Source organism: Pristiophorus japonicus, chromosome 21 (assembly GCF_044704955.1).
Source record: "Pristiophorus japonicus isolate sPriJap1 chromosome 21, sPriJap1.hap1, whole genome shotgun sequence".
In the NCBI taxonomy this organism is placed as follows: Eukaryota; Metazoa; Chordata; class Chondrichthyes; family Pristiophoridae; genus Pristiophorus; species Pristiophorus japonicus.
In genome coordinates this window covers 1,459,334-1,486,997 of record NC_091997.1, presented here as the reverse complement: position 1 = coordinate 1,486,997, position 27,664 = coordinate 1,459,334, and the positions used below count along the sequence as shown (strand labels likewise).

Sequence of the window (27,664 nt, the reverse complement as noted above, 5' to 3'; positions counted from 1 at the left end):
TGGCCAGGGTTTCTATTGGCTATCCAGCGACCTCTGCTGGACGAATGCAAGAACATAAGAAATAGGAGCAGGATTACGCCACATGAACCCTTGAGCCTGCTCCGCCATTCAATAAGATCCTGGCTGTTCTTCTACGTCAACTCCACCTTCCCGCCCTATCCCTTGATCCCCTTAGTGCCCCAAAAAATCTATCGATCTCAACCTTGAATATACTCAATGACTGAGCCTCCATAGCCCTCTGGTGTAAAGAATTCCAAAGATTCACTACCCTCCTGAGTGAAGAGATTTCTTCTTATCTCCGTCCTAAATGGCCGACCCCCTACCCTGAGACTGACCCCTGGTTCTATATTCCGCAGCCAGGGGGAACCATGTGTGTGTGTGTGTGTACGGACTTATTCTCATGAATGGGGATCAGTAACATGCTTGTGTTCCCGTTCAAACAGTGTTTTGTGCTGCATTTAACCCCGAATAACACAATTCTGGATCTCTCGATGGCTGTTGAACACGTCATTTAATATACCTGTGCCAAATAAAAGGCTCATTTGTTAACATCTTTTGGAAGGATTCCGATAGTTAATCCCTCTTCTTTGGCCCCCGCCACTATGTCAAAAATTCTTTGTGGCACTTTGTATTGTGCATTTGAAAATCAGCTATGTGCCTGTGCCCATCTGAAATGGAGCTGTGGGTCAGTGTCCTAGATAGTCTATAATTAAGTCCCAGTGAAAGGCTCGTTCATGTAGGTTGGCTATACAGCAGGGATTGCTGTGCAACCTATATTCTGCAGCAGAGTTTACAGTAACTATCTACTCTCGTAATTCTTGGGAATAGGAAAAGGCAATTGGGTCCAGTGAATCAGTCCCACGCCAGAGACTTGGGCACAGAATCCAGGCTGACGTTTCCCAGTGCAGGACTGTACAGGAAGTGCTGCACTGTCGGAGGGACCGTCCTTTGGATGAAACGTTTGCCCGAGGCTTCATCTGCCTTGTGTGGACGTGAAAGATCCCACGGCACTAATTCGAAGAGGAATTCTCCCCACTGTCCTGGTCAATTTTTATCCCTCCGCCAACATCGAAACAGATTATCTGGCCATTGCCACATTGCTATTTTGAGATTTTGCTGTGAACAAATTGGATGCTGTGTTTCTTGCATTACAACAGTACTGGCACTTCATTGAGCGATAAAGCGCTTTGACTTGTCCTGAGGTCGTGAAAGGCACTGTATAAATGCAGATCATTTTCTCTTCCCTGTTTTATAGATCAATCCCACCCTTTTGCCGCCTTCCTCAATCCCTTTTTCTTTGCATGCACAATGTCCGATATCTTCCTGTGAAGGCAGCATCATTCTGCATACAGCTGAGGTCTGTTTAAAGCACCTACTTTCTCCCAACCCCTCTGCAACCAAAGGACATGCCAGCTATCAGGCCAGGATCAAAACTTCTACTCTACTGGATTCCTGTGTGTGACCTACATTTCATTAATGTATCGCCCATGACATTGAGGGTTTGGCAGTGATTGAGAGGGAGGGGGAGTTGAGAGAGTATGATTGGTGTGGATCAACAAGGACTGCTGTCCAAGGAGAAACAACAACTTGCGTTTATATAGCGCCTTTAACATAGTGAAATGTCCCAAGGTGCTTCACAGGAGTATTATAAAACATACATTTGACACCGAGCCGCATAAGGAGAAATTAGGACAGGTTGGTCAGAAGTAGGTTTTAAGGAGTGTCTTAAAGGAGGAGAGAGAGTTCGAGGGGCGGAGAGGTTTAGGAGAGAGAGTTCGAGGGGCGGAGAGGTTTAGGAGAGAGAGTTCGAGGGGCGGAGAGGTTTAGGAGAGAGAGTTCGAGGGGCGGAGAGGTTTAGGAGAGAGTTCGAGGGGCGGAGAGGTTTAGGAGAGAGAGTTCGAGGGGCGGAGAGGTTTAGGAGAGAGAGTTCGAGGGGCGGAGAGGTTTAGGAGAGAGTTCGAGGGGCGGAGAGGTTTAGGAGAGAGAGAGAGAGAGAGAGTTCGAGGGGCGGAGAGGTTTAGGAGAGAGAGAGAGAGAGAGAGAGTTCGAGGGGCGGAGGAGAGGTTTAGGAGAGAGAGTTCGAGGGGCGGAGAGGTTTAGGAGAGAGAGTTCGAGGGGCGGAGAGGTTTGGGGAGGGAGTTTCAGCTCGTAGCTAGAAGCATCTGATCCCTTTGTGTCTTGTTTGCTGATTGATTTTTGTGCACTTGTGAACAGCAGAGAACATCTGTTGTGGTTGTTTCCTCTACACACCCAGTTCTGAACCTGCAGCATGGCCTACACCATCTGCTGTACAACGAGAAATTAGGGCAGAGCGAGGGAAATACTAGCTGGAGCACCGAACAGGTAATGATAAAGAAAGAAAGATTTGCATTTATATAGCACCTTTCACGACCACCGGACGTCTCAAAGCGCTTTACAGCCAATGAAGTATTTTTTGGAGTGTAGTCCCTGTTATAATGTGGGAAACGCAGCAGCCAACTTGTGCACAGCAAGCTCCCACAAACAACAATGTGATGATGACCAGATAATTTTTTTTTTTGTTATGTTGATTGAGGGATAAATATTGGCCAGGACACTGGGGATAACTCCCCTGCTCTTCTTCGAAATAGTGCCGTGGGATCTTTTACGTCCACCTGAGAGGGCAGACGGGGCCTCGGTTTAACATCTTGTCTGAAAGACGGCACCTCCGACAGTGCAGCACTCCCTCAGCACTGCACTGGGTGTGTCGGCCTAGATTTTTTTTTTGTGCTCAAGTCCCTGGAGCGGGACTTGAACCCACAATCTTCTGACTCAGAGGCACGAGTGTTACTTGCCAGTAATGTCCACATCCCCGGAATTAATTAAAAAAAAAAACTCTAACCAGGTACAAGTTGCAAAAGGATGCACTGAAATCTTGCTTATCCGCACACTCGATTATTTTCAAGAATTTTCAGGGATGTGGTGGGTTATTTGCACAAGTTCTGGGTTCTTGATCTCCGTGTCCGGTACCTGATAGAATTCACTAGCCGTATAATTTTGCTGTTCAGATCAGCGGGAGTCACATCAGCTGTTTTTTTTTGCCACGGGTATCTCCTTTTTTAAAAAAAAAATGCCTGGGTCTTACCAGCAGATGCTGGGAATTGGAATAGATCATCTTAACAGACCTTTTAGAACATAACAAATAAGAACAGGAGTAGGCCACATGTCCCCTCGAGCTTTCTCCGCCATTCAATAACATTTGGAAACTAATAACTCACTGCTTCAGTGTAAATATAAGGGCCGCTCTGTGCCTGTCAGGTTAGTGCCTTCTAGTATATCGGGTAATTACAGTTCTATCATGCCTGCAATATAACTGTACCAGGATCGAGTTTGGCTACAGTTACATTGACAGAATTTACTGTCCATTTTTGTACCTGAAGAATGACTACATGTGGGAAGCTACCCCCAAAACTGTTATGTATGTAACCCTTGGCAACCTGTATCACACCACCACCAGAGGGCCTACCTGTTGGAGTCCCAAGGGATCCCAGCACCCCTTGGGCGCACTGTATATAAGCAGGCCTCCCACGCCGTACCTGCACTCATTGCAGACAGTACTCAGCTTCATCCTTTTATTATGAGCATAATAGAAATGCGAAAACATCCCGAGGCGAGGCGCGTCGCTGAAGCGCAAGGGGAAACGGATGCCAAGCCAAATAAGGAAAGGTTAGAAGGGCTGACTTTAAAAAAAACTTGGTCAAAGAGGGGGTATTAAGCAAGGTGTTGAGGAGGTGGAGAGGTTTATGGAGGGAATTCCAGAGAGTGGGATCCTGCTGGCTGTGGCCATAACTGCTGGGGTGGGGTGAAGAGAGTGGGATTCATAAAAAGCTGGAGTCAGAGGGACGGGGTGTTTGGGAGGGGAGGGTTATAGCACTGGAGAAGGTTACAGAAACCAAGTGGCAAGGCCGTGGGGCGGCTTAAACACCAGGATGAGAATTGTCATTTGGAGATATTTGAAATGTGCTGCCTCATTTAACCTTTAGCGAGCAATAGGACAACGGATGATTTAATCCTATTAAATCTGCTAGTGCTGCGCTGTTGCTGGAGGGTGAGCGGGAGCTGATAAGTGTTTGCTTTATCTGAGCTACTTGACTAGTGGGGATTATTATTCTGCCTGGAATGATCCATCCTGTGCTTGTCCTGTTGGTGACTGATCCGTGCAAGATGCTGGAAATTATGCATTACAGATGGAGTTGCTCTTCTGTCACAATCCTGTTCATAATCCCCACCCCCCACAGCTTTCCATTGTGTAACAGTCATACAATACCACCCAAGTCCCCGCAGATAATTTGCCAAGTCCAGTGTCTCTTACACTGCTGTGGTGTACTTTACTTAAAGCAGAGCCCTTAAAGCGGGGATGGAACTGGATAAATTGAACTCGCTAGGAAGCCTTCGATAACATTTTGTGCATTTCAAACCTTTCCCTTTTGACTCTGCCAAAAGAACACCAGAATTCCTGCTTGATGATCTTTGTAATGGGATGCTTGAAATTCCAGAACTGAGGATTGCATTCCAAGACTGGTGTTGCTTATCAGAGACCTTGTTGGTGTCATTTACTGAGACTGCGTTATATATTTTCTCACGTGCGCACTCTATCTCGATATCTCTATCTGTCTCTCTCTTGCTTTCTCTTTTTCTCTCTCTCTCTCTCTGTCTCTCTCTGTCGCACGCTCACATTCTCCCTCTCTTGCTCCTTGCTCTCACGCTCTCTCTGTCTCTCTCTCACACTTTCTCCCTCACTCTCACACTCCTTGTTCTCTCGCTAGCTCTCTCTCTCTCTCTCTCTCCCTCACTCCTTGCTCTCATTCTCGCTCTCCTTGCTCCCTCTCTTATTCCACCCCAGCCCCCCCATCTCCCATGATGATATATCTCTAGCATAGTAAAGCATTGCATCAACAAAGCAATCACTTAAATGGGTTAGCAGGTGTGCATGCTATTTATGCCAAGTTGTGTTCGCGTGTCGGTTAGGAGAGGGGGGGGGGGGTGGTCAGGTGAAGTTTCAGCTCGGATATCGATCTAAAAAGACACCGTGGTAAATTGGAGAGGGCGGAAGAGAAGAGCGGGTGGAAACATGCTGTTAGCATCAATGGCTAATTTTCCACCCATCTGTAAGTGTTATGTGGTACTTGTGCCATGTACTGTAAGATAATCAGAGGCACTCCTATTGTGTTACGTCGGGACTCAGGAAAGCTACAGGTACTGTATCCCCGGGCCAGAGATGGCCACTCCCCTACCTATGTACGTGAGCAGCAGAGAAACCCGCAGTGAGCTGCTTTTTCAACTCCCTGCTAGGTTTCTGCTATTGACCTTGGTTGTTGCTCCAACTTTGTTTTCAGGTGTAAGTAATCGTAGATTAAATGAGCACCCACATCTTGTTTCTTCGCTTTAACAATAAAATCATTTACTCGAGCATAATCCTCTTTTACACTCCCAGCTTTCTGCTCCGACTGAACCCAACGATGGCCAGCTGCGGCATCCGAGATCGACTTTTGTTAGACCAGGGTTACGAAACCAAGGCGGGTAGATGGGGTTACGATACAGGTCAACCATGATCTTCTTAAATGGCAGACCAGGCTCGAGGGGCTGAATGGCCTACTCCTGGTCTTACTCGATCTCAGGCTGATCTTCAAACCACACAGCCATCTGTCCCTTGGCCAAAAGCACCTATTTCTATCTCTGAAGCAGTACCTGCCTCTGCCCCAGTGTAATGTATTTGCTTCATGGGTTCTTTGCTTAAGAATTCATAGCAACACTTTGCTATTAAGAACTAGTTGGTTTATTAGCAATGGTTTAACAATCTCACTACACATTACCAGTTCATCCACCAGGCTCACAACCACCTGCCTCATCGTGGGTCCCCTGAACCCAACTGGCTGGGGTTTTATTGAGTCTTGTGAACATCACATGACTGGCTCTACAACTATTTTGGTAGAAACTTTCATTCAAGTGCTCCCTTGTTTTTTTGAGGGCACCAAAAACACACATTAACAATTGAACATAAAGGGAACCTTTATCAAATCAAATTAAAATTCTGTTTCAACAGCTCTACAAACCTGTGAGCGTACTCACAGATGCATACATTACACTGCATCTCAGTCCCACTGTCGTGGAAACGCTCCTCTTTCTGTGTCACTTCCAGGCCTCCTAGCTTGCCTCCCGAGCTCCACCTTCAACAGGCTCTAACTCATCTAAAACTCCACTCTCCACGTCCTGTTCCATACCAAGTCCCACTCGCCCATCACTCCAGTTTTGTCAGCCTCCACTTTCTCCCCACTCTCCATTGGATTGAGTTTCAAAAAGGCTCCATGGTCTCGCTCCGTCTGACCTCAGCAACCTCGAAACAATCCGTTGTTTCAGTTCCCGACCTCCCAAATCTGGACCAGCCCCCCCTTCCACCCCCCACCCCCCCCCAACACCCCCGTCAATGATGGAGCCTTCAGCTGCCGCAGCTCTGCACTCCAGAACCCTCTTCCTGAACCCCTCTCCCGTCTACATCTGTTTCCTCAGTCACAAACCTTCAAACTTGCTCTCTCGATCACCTCCGCCAAGCACTCTCTTTCTGCTCAGCATCTGATGCGTCCCTTTATGACCAACCTTGAGAGATTGGGCTATGTCTCTCCACAGATGCCTAACCGGCTGAGTGTTTTCCAGCATTTTCAGTTTTTGTTTCATATTTCCAACATCTACAGCAGTTTTCTTTCTGTCCTTTTGTTATTTGTTAAGGGCCTGGTGTTAGCTAAGGCATTGGAAAATCTCCATGCCTTTCTTCAAAGAGTGGCATGGCCACTTTAATATCTGCCTGAATCACTGGAACAGCCAGAGAAGGCCTTGGTTTAACATCTCATCCAACAGTCTGCACACTAGGTCTGTACAGCAGAGCTGGTCTCCAGTCATAAGAACATAAGCATTAGGAACAGGAGTAGGCCATCTAGCCCCTCGAGCCTGCTCCGCCACTCAACAAGATCATGGCTGATCTGGCCGTGGACTCGGCTCCACTTACCCACCCGCTCCCCATAACCCTTAATTCCCTTATTGGTTAAAAATCTATCTATCTGTGATTTGAATACATTCAATGAGCTAGTCTCAACTACTTCCCTAGGCAGAGAATTCCACAGATTCACAACCCTCTGGGAGAAGAAATTCCTTCTCAACTCGGTTTTAAATTGGCTCCCCCGTATTTTGAGGCTGTGCTCCCTAGTTCTAGTCTCCCCGACCAGTGGAAACAACCTCTCTGCCTCTATCTTGTCTATCCCTTTCATTATTTTAAATGTTTCTATAAGATCACCCCTCATCCTTCTGAACTCCAATGAGTAAAGACCCAGTCTACTCAATCTATCATAAGGTAACCCCTCATCTCCGGAATCAGCCTAGTGAATTGTCTCTGTACCCCCTCCAAAGCTAGTATATCCTTCCTTAAGTAAGGTGACCAAAACTGCACGCAGTACTCCAGGTGCGGCCTCACCAATACCCTATACAGTTGCAGAAGGACCTCCCTGCTTTTGTACTCCATCCCTCTCGCAATGAAGGCCAACATTCCATTCACCTTCCTGATTACCTGCTGCACCTGCAAACTAACTTTTTGGGATTCATGCACAAGGACCCCCAGGTCCCTCTGCACCACAGCATGTTGTAATTTCTCCCCATTCAAATAATATTCCCTTTTACTGTTTTTTTTTTCCCCAAGGTGGATGACCTCACACTTTCCGACATTGTATTCCATCTGCCAAACCTTAGCCCATTCGCTTAACCTATCTAAATCTCTTTGCAGCCTCTCTGTGTCCTCTACACAACCTGCTTTCCCACTAATCTTTGTGTCATCTGCAAATTTTGTTACACGACACTCTGTCCCCTCTTCCAGGTCATCTATGTATATTGTAAACAGTTGTGGTCCCAGCACCGATCCTTGTGGCACACCATTAACCACCGACTTCCAACCCGAAAAGGACCCATTTATCCCGACTCTCTGCTTTCTGTTTGCCAGCCAATTCTCTATCCATGCTAATACATTTCCTCTGACTCCGCGTACCTTTATCTTCGGGGGTAACCTTTTGTGTGGCACCTTATCGAATGCCTTTTGGAAATCTAAATACACCACATCCATCGGTACACCTCTATCCACCATGCTCGTTATATCCTCAAAGAATTCCAGTAAATTAGTTAAACATGATTTCCCCTTCATGAATCCATGTTGCGTCTGCTTGATTGCACTATTCCTATCTAGATGTCCCGCTATTTCTTCCTTAATGATAGCTTCAAGCATTTTCCCCACTACAGATGTTAAACTAACCGGCCTATAGTCACCTGCCTTTTGCCTGCCCCCTGTTTTAAACAGAGGCGTTACATTAGCTGCTTTCCAATCCGCTGGTACCTCCCCAGAGTCCAGAGAATTTTGGTAGATTATAACGAATGCATCTGCTATAACTTCCGCCCTCACTTTTAACACCCTGGGATGCATTTCATCCGGACCAGGGGACTTGTCTACCTTGAGTCCCATTAGCCTGTCCAGCACTACCTCCCTAGTGATAGTGATTGTCTCAAGGTCCTCCCTTCCCACATTCCTGTGACCAGCAATTTTTGGCATGGTTTTTGTGTCTTCCACTGTGAAGACCGAAGCAAAATAATTGTTTAAGGTCTCAGCCATTTCCACATTTCCCATTATTAAATCCCCCTTCTCATCTTCTAAGGGACCAAAATTTGCTTTAGTCACACTTTTCCGTTTTATATATCGGTAAAAGCTTGGTTAATCCTTGCCACTGGACCAAGACCTCGCTCTGTCCAGCCCGTGTGGTGGCTGGTGTGCAACGGCCACCCCACGTTTATAAAAAAAAAAATCCATGCACAGGCATCTTCCACCCTTCAGGATGTAGTTCGGGATCTAGAATTTTAGGTCCTTCATTGAAACACCTGTGAACTTTTTGACGTGAAAGCAAGTCATCCTCGATTCGAGGGACAGCCTCTGGCAACAACTTGTTGAGCTTTCACTGAAGCCAGTGTCCAGTGGATCCTGGTATTGTGCTTTTTGCAGCTTGGCACTGAGTAATATGAATTTATTGTGTGCGTACCCTGATTTATAAAAGTCAAGTTTTGTATATTTAAGGCTGAGATAGACAGATTTTTGGACTCTTGGGGGAGTCAAGTGATATGGAGTTGAGGTTCGAAGATCAGCCGTGATCTTATTGAATGGCCTACTCCTGCTCCTATTTCTTGTGTTCTTGCGTATTTCTGATTTCTTCGTTTAATCCCAATGGCCTAGTGCTTAAAGGCACGGTATATTGTAGTACGAAGCCTCTGATTCGATCCCTGACCTATGCTAAGAAAGCTGATCAATTTTGGGGGTATCAGGTGGATTCGACAATTGGCCTTTAATGAGCTACGGTGGGTAACAACTGATCACTGGAAGGTGTACTCGATCTTCACACGACTGGGCAAGGTCGGCTCAGCTGCAATGGTTTTAACAGTTGAATAGTCAGCCGACGCAGGCCAGCTGATCTTTTGCTGTCCGACATTTACGCATGTTCATCTGAAGAATGGGCGACATACTGTTGGGAGGGCTGAAGCCATCTGAGGAACTGTACCCCGGCCACTTCAGGCAATCTGGGGAGTTGGGGCAAAGGTCTGTGGCAGAGCCAGGGCATGCTCTGTGCAGCCTGCAACACGCCCGCTTTAGTTAATAGACAGGTCATTTACCAGAGATATATTGCAGTGAAGTAAGCAAATACTATGGTGCGAAGGAAAGCGGGCTCGGACTTCGTACAGCTGCTGTCTCAGTTAAAATAAGAGGAGATAAAGCATGGGCATGGAACCTATTTATAAACCCTGCACAAGATTGGGTTCCAAATGTCTTTCGACATGCCGTCATTATCGCTATTCAATGATTCATTTCTTACTCCACAGATTCCAGTGCGGCTCTGATCTGTAATGTTGCACCAGTGCTGTTAGCTGACTCGATTCTCTTTAGGTATCGGGTTTGATATTTGAAGAACCCGACAGCAGAACTTTCCTCCTTTTTATGTACAGAAACAGACCATGCAGCCCAACTAGTCTACACCAGTGTTCGTGCTCCACAAGAGCCGCCTCCCTCCTTGCATCATCTTGCCCCATCAGCACATCCTTTTTCTTTCTCCCTCTATCTTCCCCATTTCATTTATAGTCTTTATAAAATTAAAGTCGTGCACACTGTTGATGTTTACGGAGTGCTTTAAAGTTGTGGACCATGTACAGTAGACACCTTTAAAATCGCTGGAGAAATACCACCAACGATGTCACCGCAAGATCCTGCAGCTCCCCTGGGAGGACAGACGCACCAACGTCAGTGTTCTCGATCAGACCAACATCCCCAGCACTGACCACACTCGACCAGCTCCGTTGGGCGGGCCATACCGTTCACATGCCCGACACAAGACTCCCAAAGCAAGCGCTCCAATGCTGAACTCCTACATGGCAAGCGAGCCCAAGTGGGCAGAGGAAACATTTCAAGGACCCCCTCAAAGTCTCCTTGATAAAGTGCAACATCCCCACCGACACCTAGGAATCCCTGGCCAAACACCGCCCTAAGTGAAGGAAGAACATCCAAGAGGGCGCTGAGCACCTCGAGTCTCATCGCCGAGAGCATGCAGAAATCAAGCGCAGGCAGCGGAAAGAGCGTGCGGCAAACCAGTCCCACCAGCCTTTCCTCCAACCACTGTCTGTCCCACCTGTGACAGGGACTGTAATTCCCGTATTGGACTGTTCAGTCACCTGAGAACTCACTTTGAGTGAAAGCAAGTCTTCCTCGATTTTGAGGGACTGCCTATGATGATGATGATGCTTTATAATTGTGATAAGGAATAAACTCTCTAAATAGCCCAAGCTACCACATTGCATGGGATGAGCTGTCTAAACCAGTGGCCTAGGTTCAACAGCTTTAGTAGATAGATGAACATCAGAGACTAAAGGCATCCAAGCTATTCGCCTCTACCACTCCATGTGGTAGAAAGTTCCACATTCTCTGGGTAGAAACATAGAAAATAGGTGCAGGAGTAGGCCATTCGGCCCTTCTAGCCTGCACCACCATTCAATGAGTTCATGGCTGAACATGCAACTTCAGTACCCCATTCCTGCTTTCTCACCATACCCCTTGATTCCCCTAGTAGTAAGGACTTCATCTAACTCCTTTTTGAATATATTTAGTGAATTGGCCTCAACAACTTTCTGTGGTAGAGAATTCCACAGGTTCACCACTCTCTGGGTGAAGAAATTCCTCCTCATCTCGGTCCTAAATGGCTTCCCCCTTATCCTTAGACTGTGTCCCCTGGTTCTGGACTTCCCCAACATTGGGAACATTCTTCCTGCATCTAACCTGTCTAACCCCGTCAGAATTTTAAATGTTTCTATGAGATCCCCTCTCATTCTTCTGAACTCCAGTGAAGACAAGCCCAGTTGATCCAGTCTTTCTTGATAGGTCAGTCCCGCCATCCCGGGAATCAGTCTGGTGAACCTTCGCTGCACTCCCTCAATAGCAAGAATGTCCTTCCTCAGGTTAGGAGACCAAAACTGTACACAATACTCCAGGTGTGGCCTCACCAAGGCCCTGTACAATTGTAGCAACACCTCCCTGCCCCTGTACTCAAATCCCCTCGCTATGAAGGCCAACATGCCATTTGCTTTCTTAACCGCCTGCTGTACCTGCATGCCAGCCTTCAATGACTGATGTACCATGACACCCAGGTCTCTTTGCACCTCCCCTTTTCCTAATCTGTCACCATTCAGATAATAGTCTGTCTCTCTGTTTTTACCACCAAAGTGGATAACCTCACATTTATCCACATTATACTTCATCTGCCATGCATTTGCCCACTCACCTAACCTATCCAAGTCGCTCTGCAGCCTCATAGCATCCTCCTCGCAGCTCACACTGCCACCCAACTTAGTGTCATCTGCAAATTTGGAGATACTACATTTAATCCCCTCGTCTAAATCATTAATGTACAGTGTAAACAGCTGGGGCCCCAGCACAGAACCTTGCGGTACCCCACTAGTCACTGCCTGCCATTCTGAAAAGTCCCCATTTACTCCTACTCTTTGCTTCCTGTCTGACAACCAGTTCTCAATCCATGTCAGCACACTACCCCCAATCCCATGTGCTTTTACTTTGCACATTAATCTCTTGTGTGGGACCTTGTCGAAAGCCTTCTGAAAGTCCAAATATACCACATCAACTGGTTCTCCCTTGTCCACTCGACTGGAAACATCCTCAAAAAATTCCAGAAGATTTGTCAAGCATGATTTCCCTTTCACAAATCCATGCTGACTTGGACCTATCATATTGCCTCTTTCCAAATGCACTGCTATGACATCCTTAATAATTGATTCCATCATTTTACCCACTACCGATGTCAGGCTGACCGGTCTATAATTCCCTGTTTTCTCTCTCCCTCCTTTTTTAAAAAGTGGGGTTACATTGGCTACCCTCCACTCGATAGGAACTGATCCAGAGTCAATGGAATGTTGGAAAATGACTGTCAATGCATCCGCAATTTCCAAGGCCACCTCCTTAAGTACTCTGGGATGCAGTCCATCAGGCCCTGGGGATTTATCGGCCTTCAATCCCATCAATTTCCCCAACACAATTTCCCGACTAATAAGGATTTCCCTCAGTTCCTCCTCCTTACTAGACCCTCCGAACCCTTTTATATCCGGAAGGTTATTTGTGTCCTCCTCAGTGAATACCGAACCAAAGTACTTGTTTAATTGGTCCGCCATTTCTTTGTTCCCCGTTATGACTTCCCCTGATTCTGACTGCAGGGGACCTACGTTTGTCTTTACTAACCTTTTTCTCTTTACATATCTATAGAAACTTTTGCAATCCGTCTTAATGTTCCCTGCAAGCTTCTTCTCGTACTCCATTTTCCTTGCCCTAATCAAACCATTTGTCCTCCTCTGCTGAGTTCTAAATTTCTCCCAGTCCCTGGGTTCGCTGCTATTTCTGGCCAATTTGTATGCCACTTCCTTGGCTTTAATGCTATCCCTGATTTCCCTTGATAGCCACGGTTGAGCCACCTTCCCTTTTTTATTTTTACGCCAGACAGGAATGTACAATTGTTGTAGTTCATCCATGTGGTCTCTAAATGTCTGCCATTGCCCATCCACAGTCAACCCCTTAAGTATCATTCGCCAATCTATCCTAGCCAATTCACTCCTCATACCTTCAAAGTTACCCTTCTTTAAGTTCTGGACCATGGTCGCTGAATTAACTGTTTCATTCTCGATCCTAATGCAGAATTCCACCATATTATGGTCACTCTTCCCCAAGGGGCCTCGCACAACGAGATTGCTAATTAATCCTCTCTCATTACACAACACCCAGTCTAAGATGGCCTCCCCCCTAGTTGGTTCCTCGACATATTGATCTAAAAAACCATCCCTTATGCATTCCAGGAAATCCTCCTCCACCGTATTGCTTCCAGTTTGGTTAACCCAATCTATGTGCATATTGAAGTCACCCATTATAACTGCTACACCTTTATTGCATGCACCCCTAATTTCATGTTTGATGCCCTCCCCAACATCACTACTACTGTTTGGAGGTCTGTACACAACTCCCACTAACGTTTTTTGCCCTTTGGTATTCTGCAGCTCTACCCATATAGATTCCACATCATCCAAGCTAATGTCCTTCCGAACTATTGCCTTAATTTGCTCCTTAACCAGCAATGCTACCCCACCTCCTTTTCCTTTTATTCTATCTTTCCTGAATGTTGAATACCCCTGGATGTTGAGTTCCCAGCCCTGATCATCCTGGAGCCACGTCTCCGTAATCCCAATCACATCATATTTGTTAACATCTATTTGCACAGTTAATTCATCCACCTTATTGTGGATACTCCTTGCATTAAGACACAAAGCCTTCAGGCTTGTTTTTTTAACACCCTTTGTCCTTTTCCTTTATTCCTTTATTGGATTTATTAGTAACTATCTTATATTTATGGCCTTTCATTTTGGACGCCTCCACAACTGGCAGCACCTTCTCTACATTTACTCTGTCGCACCCCACCTTAATTTTCTGATGAACATTTAAGTAGGAGGTTTTCCATCTTTCCTCTCTTGGTATGAGATCTGCCAGTGAACTTGTCAGTGTACCATGGCGTGTACAATGCAAATCATAAATGTCAATTTTCAGAATAGCGACCAAGATATGGAGTCCTTAATATATCTGTAGGACTCCTAGAATCATAGAATAGTATAGCACAGGAGGAGGCCATTCGGCCCATCGAGTCTGTGCCGGCTCTTTCAAAGGGCAATCCTGTCAGTCCCACTCCCCCCTGCTCTTTCCCCATATCCATGCAATTTTTTTCTCCTTCAAGTATTTATCTGATACATTCCAAATCCTAATCACTCGATGCGTAAAAAGGTTTTTCCTCGTGTCGCCTCTGGTTCTTCTGCCGATCACCTTAAATCTGGGCCCTCTTGTTATCGACCCATCGGCCATTGGAAACTGTTTCTCCTTATTTAGTCTATCTAAACCCTTCATGATTTTAAACACCTTTATCAAATGTTCGCTTGGCCTTCTCTCTGCTCCAAGGAGAACGACCCCAGCTCCTCAGTATTATTTATATCCTGTATATTTGATCTTAGGTTTTCAGAAAGGTTATACTGCGACTGATTGGATCTGCAAGCTACAATGGGCTTATTGTACAATTGAGGGCTTTAGAACATCCTGGCCAATGGAGAGGATGTTTCCACAGTGTGGTTAATGTAGTGTTGGAGTCGGTGCGTTGTGCCACCAACACTCTGTTGAGCCCTTTTGTTGGTGCAGAGCTGTAATTTTGTGTTACACAAGTGATTCTGGTAAAATAGTGTTGTTTTTCACTAGAATCATTCCCTTTGGAGAAGATATAACATTTGGTCTTTTTCTGTGAAGAACTAGTCTCTCTCTCCCACTATCCCACTCCCTGGGATAGCTGTGATTTTATCTATTGAAGATCCTGAGATCAGGCTCAATCCTCAGCATGTGCTGGCTTGGCCAATCTCTGCCAGGGTGATGGGAGAGCCACTGTGGTGGACTCCATCACCTCTGGATTAGGAAGGAGGAAAAAGCAGCCAGAGTTCCTGCCCTTCATCATTATCCAACATTCCTTGGTGGAAGTACGTGTGTGTAGATGTTTTGTGAGGACAGGAACAGGCTTGATAATGATGCCCCCTCGCTTCCTACGGTCAAATAGACTACCACCACTCATTGCTGAGGCTCAAATGCGAGTAATAGTCACTGAGCCGAGGTACCAGAGGGCAGCTGTGGAATTGAATCTTAGCGTAAGCCACTGTCTTTGAGACAGCACGGGTGAACAGAGGAGCGTTATGTATAACGTTCTTGTGACTTGGGTTCTGATGACTATAAACCTCCTTTGCTGTTGCAATTTATGATCTCGGACCATGTTTGTGTCACACCCTTGTAAATAAAGGACTTTCTTTTATATTCTTTGTAACTGTACACGGTTGAAGTTTATGGATTGCTCTTTAGCTGTGATGAGTAATAAACTCTTTAAATAGCCCAAGCTACCACATTGCACAGGATGAGCTCTCTAAACCAGTGGCATAGGTTTAACAGATTTAGTAAATAGAAGATGAACAACAGAGATTAGTTCGACGTGACGTTTATCACCTGATCACAGGTCTGGCCTTTTAATACATATCCATTTTCTTTTTGGGCAGTCCCCGGAGTCGAGGATGACTTGCTTCCCACACTAACATGAGTTCTAAGGTGACTAATGAGACCAATGCTGGATCTACAGTCTCTGTCAGAGGTTGGGCAGATGGTGGTGGGGTGCTTGATTTGTCGAACGCTCCTTCCGCTGTTTGTGCTTGGCTTCTGCGTACTGAGGCGTCGGCTGCCTTCTCGGACGCTTCTCCTCCACTTTGAGTGGTCTTGGGCCAAGGATTCCCAACAGTCGGTGGGGATGTTACATTTTTGGGGTCAATAATTGTACAGAAATATAGGTAAAGAAATGTAAACTGACCTCTTCCTCCCATTATGTTCTAAGCCATACAGGTCAGGAAGATCCAATGGAATGGTCAGTGCTGAATTAGCTGGGGAAGTACTGTGGGCCAGAGTTGGCCTCTGTTCTGCACTAGGGAGGGGGGTTGGGAATTGTCCGAGTTCCTGCTCCTGGCTGCTATTGATCAGATGTGGATGTTTGCCTCACGTTCCCTGCATGGAGATCAGGACTTTGTGCAGGATAGGCCAGCAGAGTTTTGGATAAGCTGAAGTTTTCAGAGCCTGGAGGATGGGAGCCAGTCAGGAGAGCATTGGAAAAATCGAGTCTGGGGGTGAAAAAGGCATAGCTGAGGGTTTCAGCAGCAGATGGGCCGAGGCTGAATGGATAGTGACAAAGATGATGATGGGTTAAACTCTAGTCAGACCGCAGTATCTCCGAACAATACTCTCTAATTGGCAAACAACCTTTTGAGCTTGTGGTCGACCCACCCACAAGGCCCAGCTTTCATACTTAAACCCTTTTCGACTGCTATCTAAACTGTTGGTGAGAGTTGCTGTTAAATTCTTGTACCACACCCAAAAAACCTATATTGTGGGTTTTTGTAAAAAAAAACAGCACAAATCTAGCTACATATTGCAGACAATAATGTCGTGGGAATCCGTTCTGTTTTCTGTAGTCATTAATCCTTTGTGTACCTGGTAACTTGTGAGTTGTGTACAATTCAAATGGGGAAACCCAAGGGATGATTGAATGGCCATAATTAGACACGGCCAACAATGGTGGAGCGATGAAAATTGGGGATGTGCAGCAGGCCAGAATTGGAGGAGCGCAGCGATCTTGGACAGTTGTAGTATTGGAGGAGGTTACAGAGAGGGGGAGGGACGAGGCCATGGAAGGATCTGTCCATGTGGTCTCAAACTCAACATGACTTGAAAGATTTACAAACCTAGCTTGGGCTCGCTTTAAGCCAGTTCAGTTTTCTAATCGGGCATGACTCCACATGATGGGAAGTCTATCCCCATGTAACAACCATCCCTCTTTCATCCCCACCTCCTCCAACCCCCTGGCAGATGAAAGGAACCAGACATCTGTAGACAATTCAGGAGTCCTTTGTTTAAACGTGGGGTGACCGTTGCACGCTGGCTACCACACGGGCTTAGCTGAGCAAGGTCTTGGTCCAGTGGCAAGGGGGTCCAGGACGACTGGAGACCAGGCACAGCTATATGGGCCTAATTGCCTACGGCGAGGTGTTGGCCTACGGCGAGGTGTTGGGTAGTGCCCTTGGTGGTAGGTGGTCCAAGGCTTGGTTGTGGGCAGGCATTGGGGGGGCTAGCTGTGCACTGGGGTGCAGAATGTGGGTGCAGGGGGGTTCACAACCATTGTACTGCTGGAGGAGGAGAGGAGACCAGACAGCCACGATATGCGAGGATTCTTCACCGCAGTCAAGGCCACCTACGGACCAAACTCCCAAGGCCCCACCCCACTCCTGGCCAAGAACAGGGAAACATTCATCAAGGACACCGGGCTGTCGGGGCCCACTGGAAGGTGCACTTCAAAGATCACCTCAATCGAGACTCTGCTTTTGACTCGAGTGTTCTCAACTCCATCCCACAGCATGCTACCTGCCATCACCTCAGTGAGATCCCAACACTGCACGAGGTAGAAAAGGCCATAAGACAGCTAAAAAACAACAAGGCTACAGGAGTGGATGGAATCCCTGCTAAGTCATTGAAGTATGGCGGAGAGGCACTACTGGTAAGAATACATGACCTCATCTCTCATCTGGAGGGAGGAGAGCATGCCGGGAGATCTCAGAGATGCAGTGATCGTGACCATCTTTAAAAAAGGGGACAAGTCCGACTGCGGCAACTACAGAGGAATCTCCCTGTTATCAGCCACTGGGAAAGTCGTCGCTAGAGTCCTCCTCATTCATCTTCTCCCCGTGGCCGAGGAGCTCCTGGAGTCGCGGGGCGGATTTCGTCCCCTCCGGGGCACAATGGACATGGTTTTTGCAGCGCGACAGCTGCAGGAAAAATGCAGGGACCAGCGCCAGCCCTGATACATGGCCTCCTTCGACCTTACAAAGGCCTTTGACACTCAACCTCGAGGGTCTATGGAGCGTCCTCCTCCATTTCGGATGCCCCTAAAAGTACGTCACCATCCTCCGCCTGCTTCACGATGACATGCAGGCCGTGATCCTTCCCAATTGATCCATCACAGACCCAATTCATGTCCGGACCGGGGTCGAGCAGGGCTGCGTCATCGCCCCAACCCTCTTAATCTTCCTCGCTGCCATGCTCCATCTCACAGTTGATGAGCTTCTCGCTGGAGTGGAACTAAACTACAGAACCAGTGGGAAGCTGTTCGACCTTCGCCGTCTCCAGGCCAGGTCCAAGACCACCCCAACCTCTGTCATCGAGCTACAGTACGCAGACGATGCCTGCGTCTGTGCACACACAGAGGCTGAACTCCAGGACATAGTCGACGCATTTGCTGAGTCGCATGAAAGCATGGGCCTTACGCTAAACATTAGTAAGACAAAGGTCCCCCACCAGCTTGTCCTCGCCGCACAGCACTAGCACTGGCGCCACCCACCCCCCCCCCCCACCCAGACATCAAGATTCACGGCGTGGCCCTGGACAACGTGGACCACTTCCCTTATCTCGGGAGCCTCATATCAACAAGAGCAGGCAGTGACGACAAGATCCAAAACCGCCTCCAGTGCAGCCTTCGGCCGCCTGAGAAAGAGTGTTTGAAGACCAGGCCCTCAACTGTCGCCAAGCTCATGGTCTACAGGGCCGTAGTAATACCCGCCCTCCCGCCCTCCTGTATGGCTCAGACGTGGACCATGTACTGTAGACACCAAGTCGCTGGAGAAATACCACCAGCGATGTCTCCGCAAGATCCTGCAAATCCCCTGGGAGGACAGATGCACAAACGTTAGCGTTCTCGTCCAGGCCAACATCCCCAGCATTGAAGCACTGACCACACTTGACCAGCTCCGCTGGGCAGGCCACATAGTTCGCATGCCAGACACTAGACTCCCAAAGCAAGCGCTCTACTCGGAACTCGTCCACGGCAAACGAGCCAAAGGCGGACAGAGGAAACGTTAAAGTACACCCTCAAAGTCTCCCTGATAAAGTGCGACATGCTCACTGACGTCCGGGAGTCCTTGGCCATAGACCGCCTTAAGTGGAGGAAGTGCATCCGGGAGGGCGCTGGCACCTCGAGTATCGCCGCCGAGAGCATGCAGAAATCGAGCGCAGGCAGCAGGAGGAGCGTGTGGCAAACCAGGCTCCCTGCCCACCCTTTCCCTCAACGACTATCTGTCCGACCTGTGACAGAGACTGTGGTTCTCGTATTGGACTGTACAGCAACCTAAGAACTCATGCTAAGAGTGGAAGCAAGTCTTCCTCGATTCCGAGGGACCGCCTATGATGATTTTGTTTAAACATTCTCTCTGACCACACCCCGTACACGAGAGATCAAGCAGGCCCCAGGAGCTCCCCGATCCATGCATTCTTTTTCAGAATTATTTTCTGTTGCATTCCATATGCCGGGATCATAATTTTCAGAAATCCATCAGACTATACCCACCAGTCAGTTACCATCTGGGAAAAATATGTAACTATCATTTAAGCTCAATTTGTGTGTGTGTGAAAAACGGTTTTCCTTGTAATTATCTGACGATGACTGTTATTAGTTGGTAGATGGATTAGCTGCTGGTAACCTGGCCACATTTCACCTGTCTAATAATCTTGGGCAGTCAAATGTGTTTGACTGGTTTCTCTTTCTCTTTCTCTTCTTTTTTTTTCCTTTTCAGTGATATGGTTGTTCTGTGCCCTTTTGAAGGGATGTAATTTCAGGACAGGCCTGTACAAGCCAAGAGTCCCAAGATGTCTGTTGGGAATGCCTAACGGAAGGTGTAGGTCACCCTGTACTGATGCCCTATTGGCATGTGATATACAGCTTGTATTACAGTTTATCTTCTCAGCTGATCGGGGGGAGAAAGGACAAACTGGCAGAATTGAATACGTCTGCAAGTGAGGAAGATTAAAACTGCTCGTGATTCTCTGTAATGCAGGAATACCGCGCTCTGGTGCACACTGTTCTCTGCTGTAGGTATCGGAATCAAAGCAATCTTGCAAGAGGTCAAACTGAATGATGTGACTTGATTGCTAACTTGGCTAGAAATTCAAAGTGCCGAAACCACTTTCGAAGTGAACTTTCATGATATTGATGCTGTATGAAATAAGGTGGCTGTGTGGTGGAGAGATGGTGTACGGTGGGGCAATGGAAGACTGTGTAGTGTGGAGAGATGGGAGGGTGTGTGGTGTACAGAGGGACGATGGGAGGGTGTGTGTGAGATGAGAAATTTTTTCACCCAGAGCGTTGTGAACCTGTGGAATTCTGTGCCACAGAGAGTTGTTGAGTCCAGTTCGTTGGACGTATTCAAAAGGGAGTTAGATATGGCCCTTGCGGCTAAAGGGATCGGGGGTTTGGATAGAAGGCAGGGGTGGAGTACTGAGGTTGCATGATCAGCCGTGATCATATTGAATGGTGGTGCAGGCTCGAAGGGCCGAATGGCCTGCTCCTGCACCTATTTTCTATGTTTATATGTACAGAGATGGTGTACTGTGAGACGATGGGAGGGGATGTGGTGTACAGAGATGGTGTACTGAGGCGGGGTGGTGGATTGGTGCACTGAGGGTGGTTTATGTGAGTTGGTGTACTCTGGTACTTACGGCTTGTGTCTGATTTCAGAGCTGGCAATTTCCCAAAGCTGGCTGAATTCATAACTCAGGAAAAATTGGAAAGCACATAGCCCTGGGTTGTTGGCTCTTTCATAATCAACTTTGAATTGACGCTGAATCAGAAAATGCTGCTGGCATGTAATATTGTGCAACAGGGCCTGTTCATGAATGGTTTGTCAACCATCCTGAGCATCAAGCTGATTGAAGAGCCCTTCCATCAGAACAAACCATCTCTCTCGGAGCAGAGGGGGATGAAGTACAAGACTGTGGCCTAGTCTCGGTTATCAACCCATCAAGCATTTGTCTATTGTTTAATGAAATTGTCTTGAGTCCTGGGTTAGATGAATCCTGTAATTCCTGGTTTAGTCAGTGTTTCCCAGTTTACTAAAGTTCATGGGTCCTTGTGATACAAATCAGCCTGTCTAATCACGTGATGCATTCCACAAACTCTAACTGATCCAGCTGAAATAAGAAATGGGTCTCACATTGATTAAAATGTGTATAATATAAAGGATTGTCAGATTTTTACAGAACCAGATTTATAGAGCTAGATTTTCCTTCTCCTCTGCCTGACTCTATTTAGATACAACCAACCGGGAGGAATGGGTGCCCTGCATGATTTCCTGTACTTGCTGCACCCAGGCACAGAACCAAGAGAAATCTGCCCTGTTTCCTTGCACACATTCTCTCCTTTCTCATCCTGAAGGTGTTCGTTCCTTGCTAGGGCACCGTTCCATAGCAGCTGCATGACCTCTGGTACCTCGCCCTGTGGCTGTGTTGGCTGGATATCTGACAGTGCAGAGCATCTCCGTGAGTCTGGCTTCTTCCTCCCCTAAAAAAGCAAATGACTGGCATTTATATTGGGCCTTTCATGACCTCCGGATGTCCCAAAGTACTTTTGAAGTGTAGTCACTGTTGTAATGTAGGAAACATGGCAGTAAGTTTGTGCACTGCAAGGATTTATGAAAGGGAAATCATGTTTGACAAATCTATTAGTTTTTTGAGGTTGTAACTCGCAGAATAGATGAGGGGGTACTAGTGGATGTGGAATATTTAGATTTTCAGAAGGCATTCGATAAGGTGCCACACAAGAGGTTATTAAATGAAATTAGGGCTCATGGAATTGGCGATAATATGGATTGGTTAATGGACAGAAAACAGAAAACGTTTAATACTGCACCACTACATTTCCACACCGGCTGTCTGCAAGATTGCCAGTGAACTGTGCGGTTTTGTGGCAACTAGTTTGAAAACCTTAAGTAATTTCATGTAGAAGCCTTGCAGCTAATAGCTAGACGAGTTAGCCATCTGGGCTGTATTGGAATCTGGTCTTGGTGATTAAAGGCTAATGCCTAACCCACTGCATTATCCCTAGTTTTTGGCTTGTTTGGAATCCAACACACCTTTCATTTGACAACAGAAAACTCGATACAACATATCAACGCTGTACTCTCTCAGAAATACCCTTAATTATCTCCACCTCAGACCACTAGCTAACTAGGTTAATTGAATAGGCTGAGCTTTCCCCAAGAGGGGTGACCTGATAGAAGTCTTTAAAATTATGAATTGGATCGATTGTAGATGTAAAGGTGTTTCCACTTGTGGAAAATATAACTAAGTTGGTCGCTAATAATTCCAATATGGAGATCAGGAAAAACTTCTTTACCCAGAGAGTGTGGAACTCGCTGCCACAGGGAGGGGCTGAGGTGAACTGTATTGATGCATTTAAGGGGGAACTGGATAAACACATGAGGGAGAAAGGAATAGAAGGATATGGTGATGGGGTTAGATGAAGTAAATAGAGTGGGAGGAGGCTCCTCACCGTTCACGCCCACAGGACGTCTCAAAGCGCTTTACAGCCAATGAAGTACTTTTGGAGTGTAGTCACTGTTGTAATGCAGGAAACGCAGCAGCCAATTTGTGCACAGCAAGCTCCCACAAACAGCAATGTGATGATGACCAGATAATCTGCATAAACACTGGGCTGAATGGCCTGTGTCCGTGATGTAAGTTCGATGTAGGTTAACAATTGAAGATGAGTGCCAGAAAAACGTAGCTGCTCATCATTTGTTTACCTAGTTGGTGTTGGAGTACAGAGTCGAACTGAATTATTTTTTTTTTGTTTGTTTCCCTCTTTAGGAATGTTTGATTGCATCCAGATGTGTGAATACAAGCTCCCCAGGAGATCGGGTCCTTTCCAGCCTCTGGAAACTGCTTCAATCTGTGGGTGCTAGGATACCTGGGGCTGGCAGCATTTGGACATCTGGCAGCAATGAATGGTGATGAGAAGGTGCTCCCTGCTTCCCAAAGGACGTCCACTCTAACCAGAAGCAGCAGCAATGCCTCCTCGAAGCCCACCAGCACACACCAGGTATGGGGGTCTGTGCCACCCCACTTCCTTCTGGACTCTTTATTCTCCCTGGCGGTTTATGTAGCTGTGCTGTTAGACTTTAATATACAGACAAAAAGAAAAAAGCTGGAAATAAAAGCACCTTTGGTGCAGCGCATTGCCATAATAGCCTGAGCTACACAGCAGGGCTCCCAACGCCTGAAAAGAGAAGGCAGCTTAATGTGTCGGGTGGAGAACTTTGAATTCATTTCTAAAGAAGGATCGCTACCCAAAATGTGAGCTGATCTCTCCAGTTGCCGACAGTCCTGCTGTGTATCTCCAGCACGTTCTCGGTTGATTATTGTTTCCGTTGCGCTTCTGATGAGGTACAGTCACACTCTGGCACCTCTTGCAGTGCAACCACGGCTGCATTAATGTTGAAAACGGCGGCACTCGCTCTCTCTTCCCCCTCATTACCGTGACAACAGTGTGGAGGATTTGGGCAGTTTAAAACACGAGCTGCTATTGCAATTATTGGGTTTTAGAATAGAGGACACGCAAACTTTGGTGGCAATGATGGAAAAGTGCACTTTTGTTCGGCGCATTGCCATAATGTGCTGGAAATGTCTTTACAAATGAAACTGGTGTTTGCTCTCGGATGAAATGTGGGGGTTTCTGACTGCTTAAGTGCCATTTGTTGCTCGATGATGAGTAAATGATGGGCTTTTTTTTGCCCCCAAATAGTCTCCCCATCTCTCCCGAAGTCACTAATTCATGACGGGGGTAATGCACATGGGGTGATGGCAGCGTTTGGCTATCTAGCCCCAAGGTACAATTCTTCGCATGTGCCCAGATGGAGATTGTTAGTAGCTGTTTGACTGGGGGGAGCATCACGACCAACTCTGATGTCTGCGCGCGTGTAAGTACCCACTGAGCCATTGGAGAGCCCGTTGCATTTTTGTAATGTTTGCTATACATGGTGTTTGTATAGCAGAATCTTTCTTGCTTATTTAAATTCCTGTGACATTGAAACATTCTCTGAGGATATTTTGTTGGTCTAAATTCCTGTCCAACAAAGGCTGCCGTAACTTGATTGATTTTATCTGATCAAGATAATCCGAAATGGGAGCAAATGAACCAGCCAAGACTCGCAAACAAGCTCAGAAAATGTAACGCAAGCTATGTGCACGAACCGCTGTGTTTCTCAAGTGTTGTCTCTGCTTCAGAACTCTGAGAACTGGGAGGTGATGGAGGAGCCACCAGGAAGCAGCCATGCTTCTCTGGATCTCGAACGGCAGGAAGGATACCTGCTGAAGAAGAGGAAATGGCCATTGAAAGGCTGGCACAAGGTTAGAGTCTTATCGTTTCTTTCAAAAAAGAAGTCTGCGCTCCTAAGTTCTAAGACCACGTCAGCCCATTTATCCCTGTTTTTAAAATCCAGCTTTTCCCACTCCCGAGTCACCTAGTCGATGCTGTTCCTACTTCATCCATGACAGCCCAGGTCAGGGGTTTCTCCACTGATTGCTCTCAATAGTAACACTGGCTCTGGTGGCATTTCTTCTCCTCTCTCTCTCTCTCTCTCTCTCTCTCTCTCTCTCTCTCTCTCTCTCTCTCTCCATTTTATCAGCTCATTTCGGCTATTGCAAAGCTCATTTATGTAAAGATATAGATGATACTGTCTAACATCCTGGGGAGGATAGTTACATTTGGACAGCAGTGAGTAATGGGTTTGACATTGGACCTTCTGAATGGGAGTTAGACATACACCACCAAAGCTGATTAGCTCTCCCTTCCTCCGTGTTCTGCGATGCAGTTATTTTAACACCTTTTAATTTTGCGCTCTCGATTACCTATTCCCTCCTGGGATGATTTGCTTGATTTACACATGTTGGAGGTTAACTGAAAATGTCTTTTCAATAGCGAGAACCCAGGATATCTTTAATGACCAAAAAGAAACCATCTTGGGATGTTCTGAACTGGATTGGAGTAGGCCTTTGTTCAAACTCCATCTCTTGTGAACTGGTTTAAGATCATATGGACAGGTAGCCCAATGGCTTAGTGGGTAAATTCAATGACCAGTGTAGTATTGATCCACACAGATCAGGATGGATCCCTGGATGAGTTAGCTGTCCTCGAGTGGGCCAGGAGTTGGGGATGTTATAATTGGTCTCAGCGATCCTGTATTTGGGGGGGGGCAGTAGTCAGGTTCACACTCCTGACCATTGCCCATGTATCCTGCTGGAAAGTGCACACTTGTGGGCAGGACCGAGACTCTCATCGGGCTTCGTTATGATGCATTCCACGGTTGAATAGCTCATCAACACTCGCTGTCTAGCTTCACATATGTAGAATACTCTCGTAGGGTGAGGAACTGGATGGCTGTAATAATCCCTGGGACTGTACCTCGGCAAGAGCTGTCGACTTCAGGCAAGAAAGGGGAAAATGAAGGGAAATGTTGTGTTTATAAAGTGATTGAAAATTAAATATTTCCTTTTTATCTTTTTCAGAGATATTTTATCTTGGAAAAGGGGATTCTCAAGTATGCCAAGACTCAGCAAGATGTAAGTAGTTCTTAATTTGTCTTTCTTTTGCAAACTGTATTACAGAATTCATTAAAAAAAATACTAACTGGTCGCTGAGTGTAACCCTAACTCTTGTTAACATCACCAGATTCTGAGAGGAAAACTCCATGGCTCCATCAACATTGGCCTCTCCGTAATGTCCATCAACAAGAAATCCAAACGCATTGACTTAGACGCAGAAGAGAACCTCTATCATCTGAAGGTAAAATTGTAATGTATGCACCTGTGAGGATGCTCACAGGATTGTAGAACTGTTGAATTCTTCATTGGTGCCAAGCCCCAAAACCTCCCTCGGGAGCTGGTGCATCACAACTTGAGCCTCCTCCGGGAAATCCCCTCCGTGCCTTTCAGTTCTGCGCGGAGGGGATTCCTGTACAGGCTGCTCTTGCACATTCTCCATTTTGCCATCCTCGTCTGCCGTCCGGACACGCCATGGCGCACCATCTTGCCATCCGAAGGAGGCAGGGGTCCCCAATGGAGCGCTCTCTACGCGGGAGTCCTCCCTTTATTTATTGGGGACTTGGCCTGGAGGGTGTTGCATGGGGAAGTCCTGTGCAATCGGTTTTTAAGTCGGTTCATGGACTCCCAGGCCGCCTGTAATTTCTGCGGTCTGGAGGAGTCTGTGTTCCACATTGAACATCTATGTGTGAGGTTGCAGCCCCTATTCCATTATTTAAAGGGGCTGCTGCTCAAATTTTCGTTGCACTTCAGTCCCACACTCCTGATCTTTGGGCACCCTGTGCGGAGGAGAGTGGGCAGGTCGGAAGGCCTCCTCGTAGGACTGCTGGGCCTGGCCAAGGTGACCATCAACCGGTCCAGGCAGCGGGCGGTTGAGGGGGTCGTTCAGCCCAACTGCCTGCCTCTTTTCCGCGGTTACACCCAAACCAGGGTGTCCCTGGAGATAGAGCACGCGGTGTCCACTGGTACGCTCGTGGTCTTCCGCGAGAGGCGGGCGCCGGAGGGACTGGAGTGCATCATCACCCCCGGCAACCAAATTTTAATTTGAACCACGTAATGTCTAAAGTTTCATTTGTCTAAGTTTGTCGGTTTTCGTGTCCACCCCTCCTTTTTAATCAGGGGCCACTTGATTTAACATTGTTTTATTTTACAGATACAACAAAATAGTTGTAGAGCTGTTGAGTTGGGAATGGCTTAGCCAGTCATGTGATGTTCACAAGACTTAATAAAACCCCAGCCAGTTGGGTTCGGGGGATCCACGATGGGGCAGGTGATTGTGAGCCTGGTGAATGAACTGTAATGTGTAGTGTCATTGTTAAACCTTTGCTAATAAACCAACTAGGTCTTAATAGCAAAGAACCCATGAAGCAAATACATTACAAAAATAAACTTTTTTTAAACCTCCCTGAAGCTGAGCAAATACATAAAACCGCAGGTCGCCTGGCTACAGCAATTATCGTGCTACATAATGTTGGAGAACATCACCCCTCAGGTGAAAGCACCTCGGCCCAGTGTAGATGTGAGGTGCGCAGACCAAGGTTTGATCCTGTTCTGCGCTTTGCTCACTGATCTGAACTGGGCAATAGAAGGGACGCTACTTTTGACTTTGTGTTTGGAAGGGGAAATCAGTTGTTTAAGTTGTGTGAGAATGTTGGGTGCGGACAGGATTGGCCGTGGCTGTAATGCACCCCATTGGTGAGCAGCCTTTCTTGGGCACGCACTCACGCTATGGATGAGGTACCAGAGGGCGGCTAGTGCCTGTAGAACTGAACTGCATGATTTAATGTCTTGGGTGCAGTGAGGAATGTCCCAAAATAATTTCCTCATCTATGAAGAGATATTTTTGTTTTTAAAAAGTAATGGAAGTTTACACAAGTTACTAGCATTTTATTCAGTGAGTCATGAAAGGAATTGATACTAAACCATAGTTCAACAGTTGGAAACTATTTGGGTCCTCTGATTTAAGTTGGGAATGTTATGTTGGTGGGATTTTTAGTGTGGACAAGATATTTAACATTGATGTATGAACTGCTGTATTAACAGTTGTGGCCA

At 46.8% G+C, this 27,664-nt stretch overlaps 1 protein-coding gene across 4 annotated transcripts in view; it reads left to right on the top strand.

Annotated features, from left to right (window-relative positions):
• LOC139233761 (oxysterol-binding protein-related protein 6-like) overlaps positions 1–27,664 on the top strand; it is a 105,680-nt gene that overhangs the window by 7,582 nt on the left and 70,434 nt on the right. For 3 of the 4 annotated variants that reach the window (XM_070864242.1, XM_070864239.1, XM_070864240.1), the window contains exons 2-5: positions 22,883–23,114; positions 24,299–24,421; positions 25,580–25,633; positions 25,743–25,856. In XM_070864242.1, the coding sequence (XP_070720343.1) occupies positions 23,016–23,114; positions 24,299–24,421; positions 25,580–25,633; positions 25,743–25,856 (390 nt within the window). In that variant the 5' untranslated portion in view covers positions 22,883–23,015. Of the gene's footprint in view, positions 1–22,882; positions 23,115–24,150; positions 24,422–25,579; positions 25,634–25,742; positions 25,857–27,664 lie in introns of those variants that run through there. The other variant, XM_070864243.1, reaches the window with a different exon arrangement.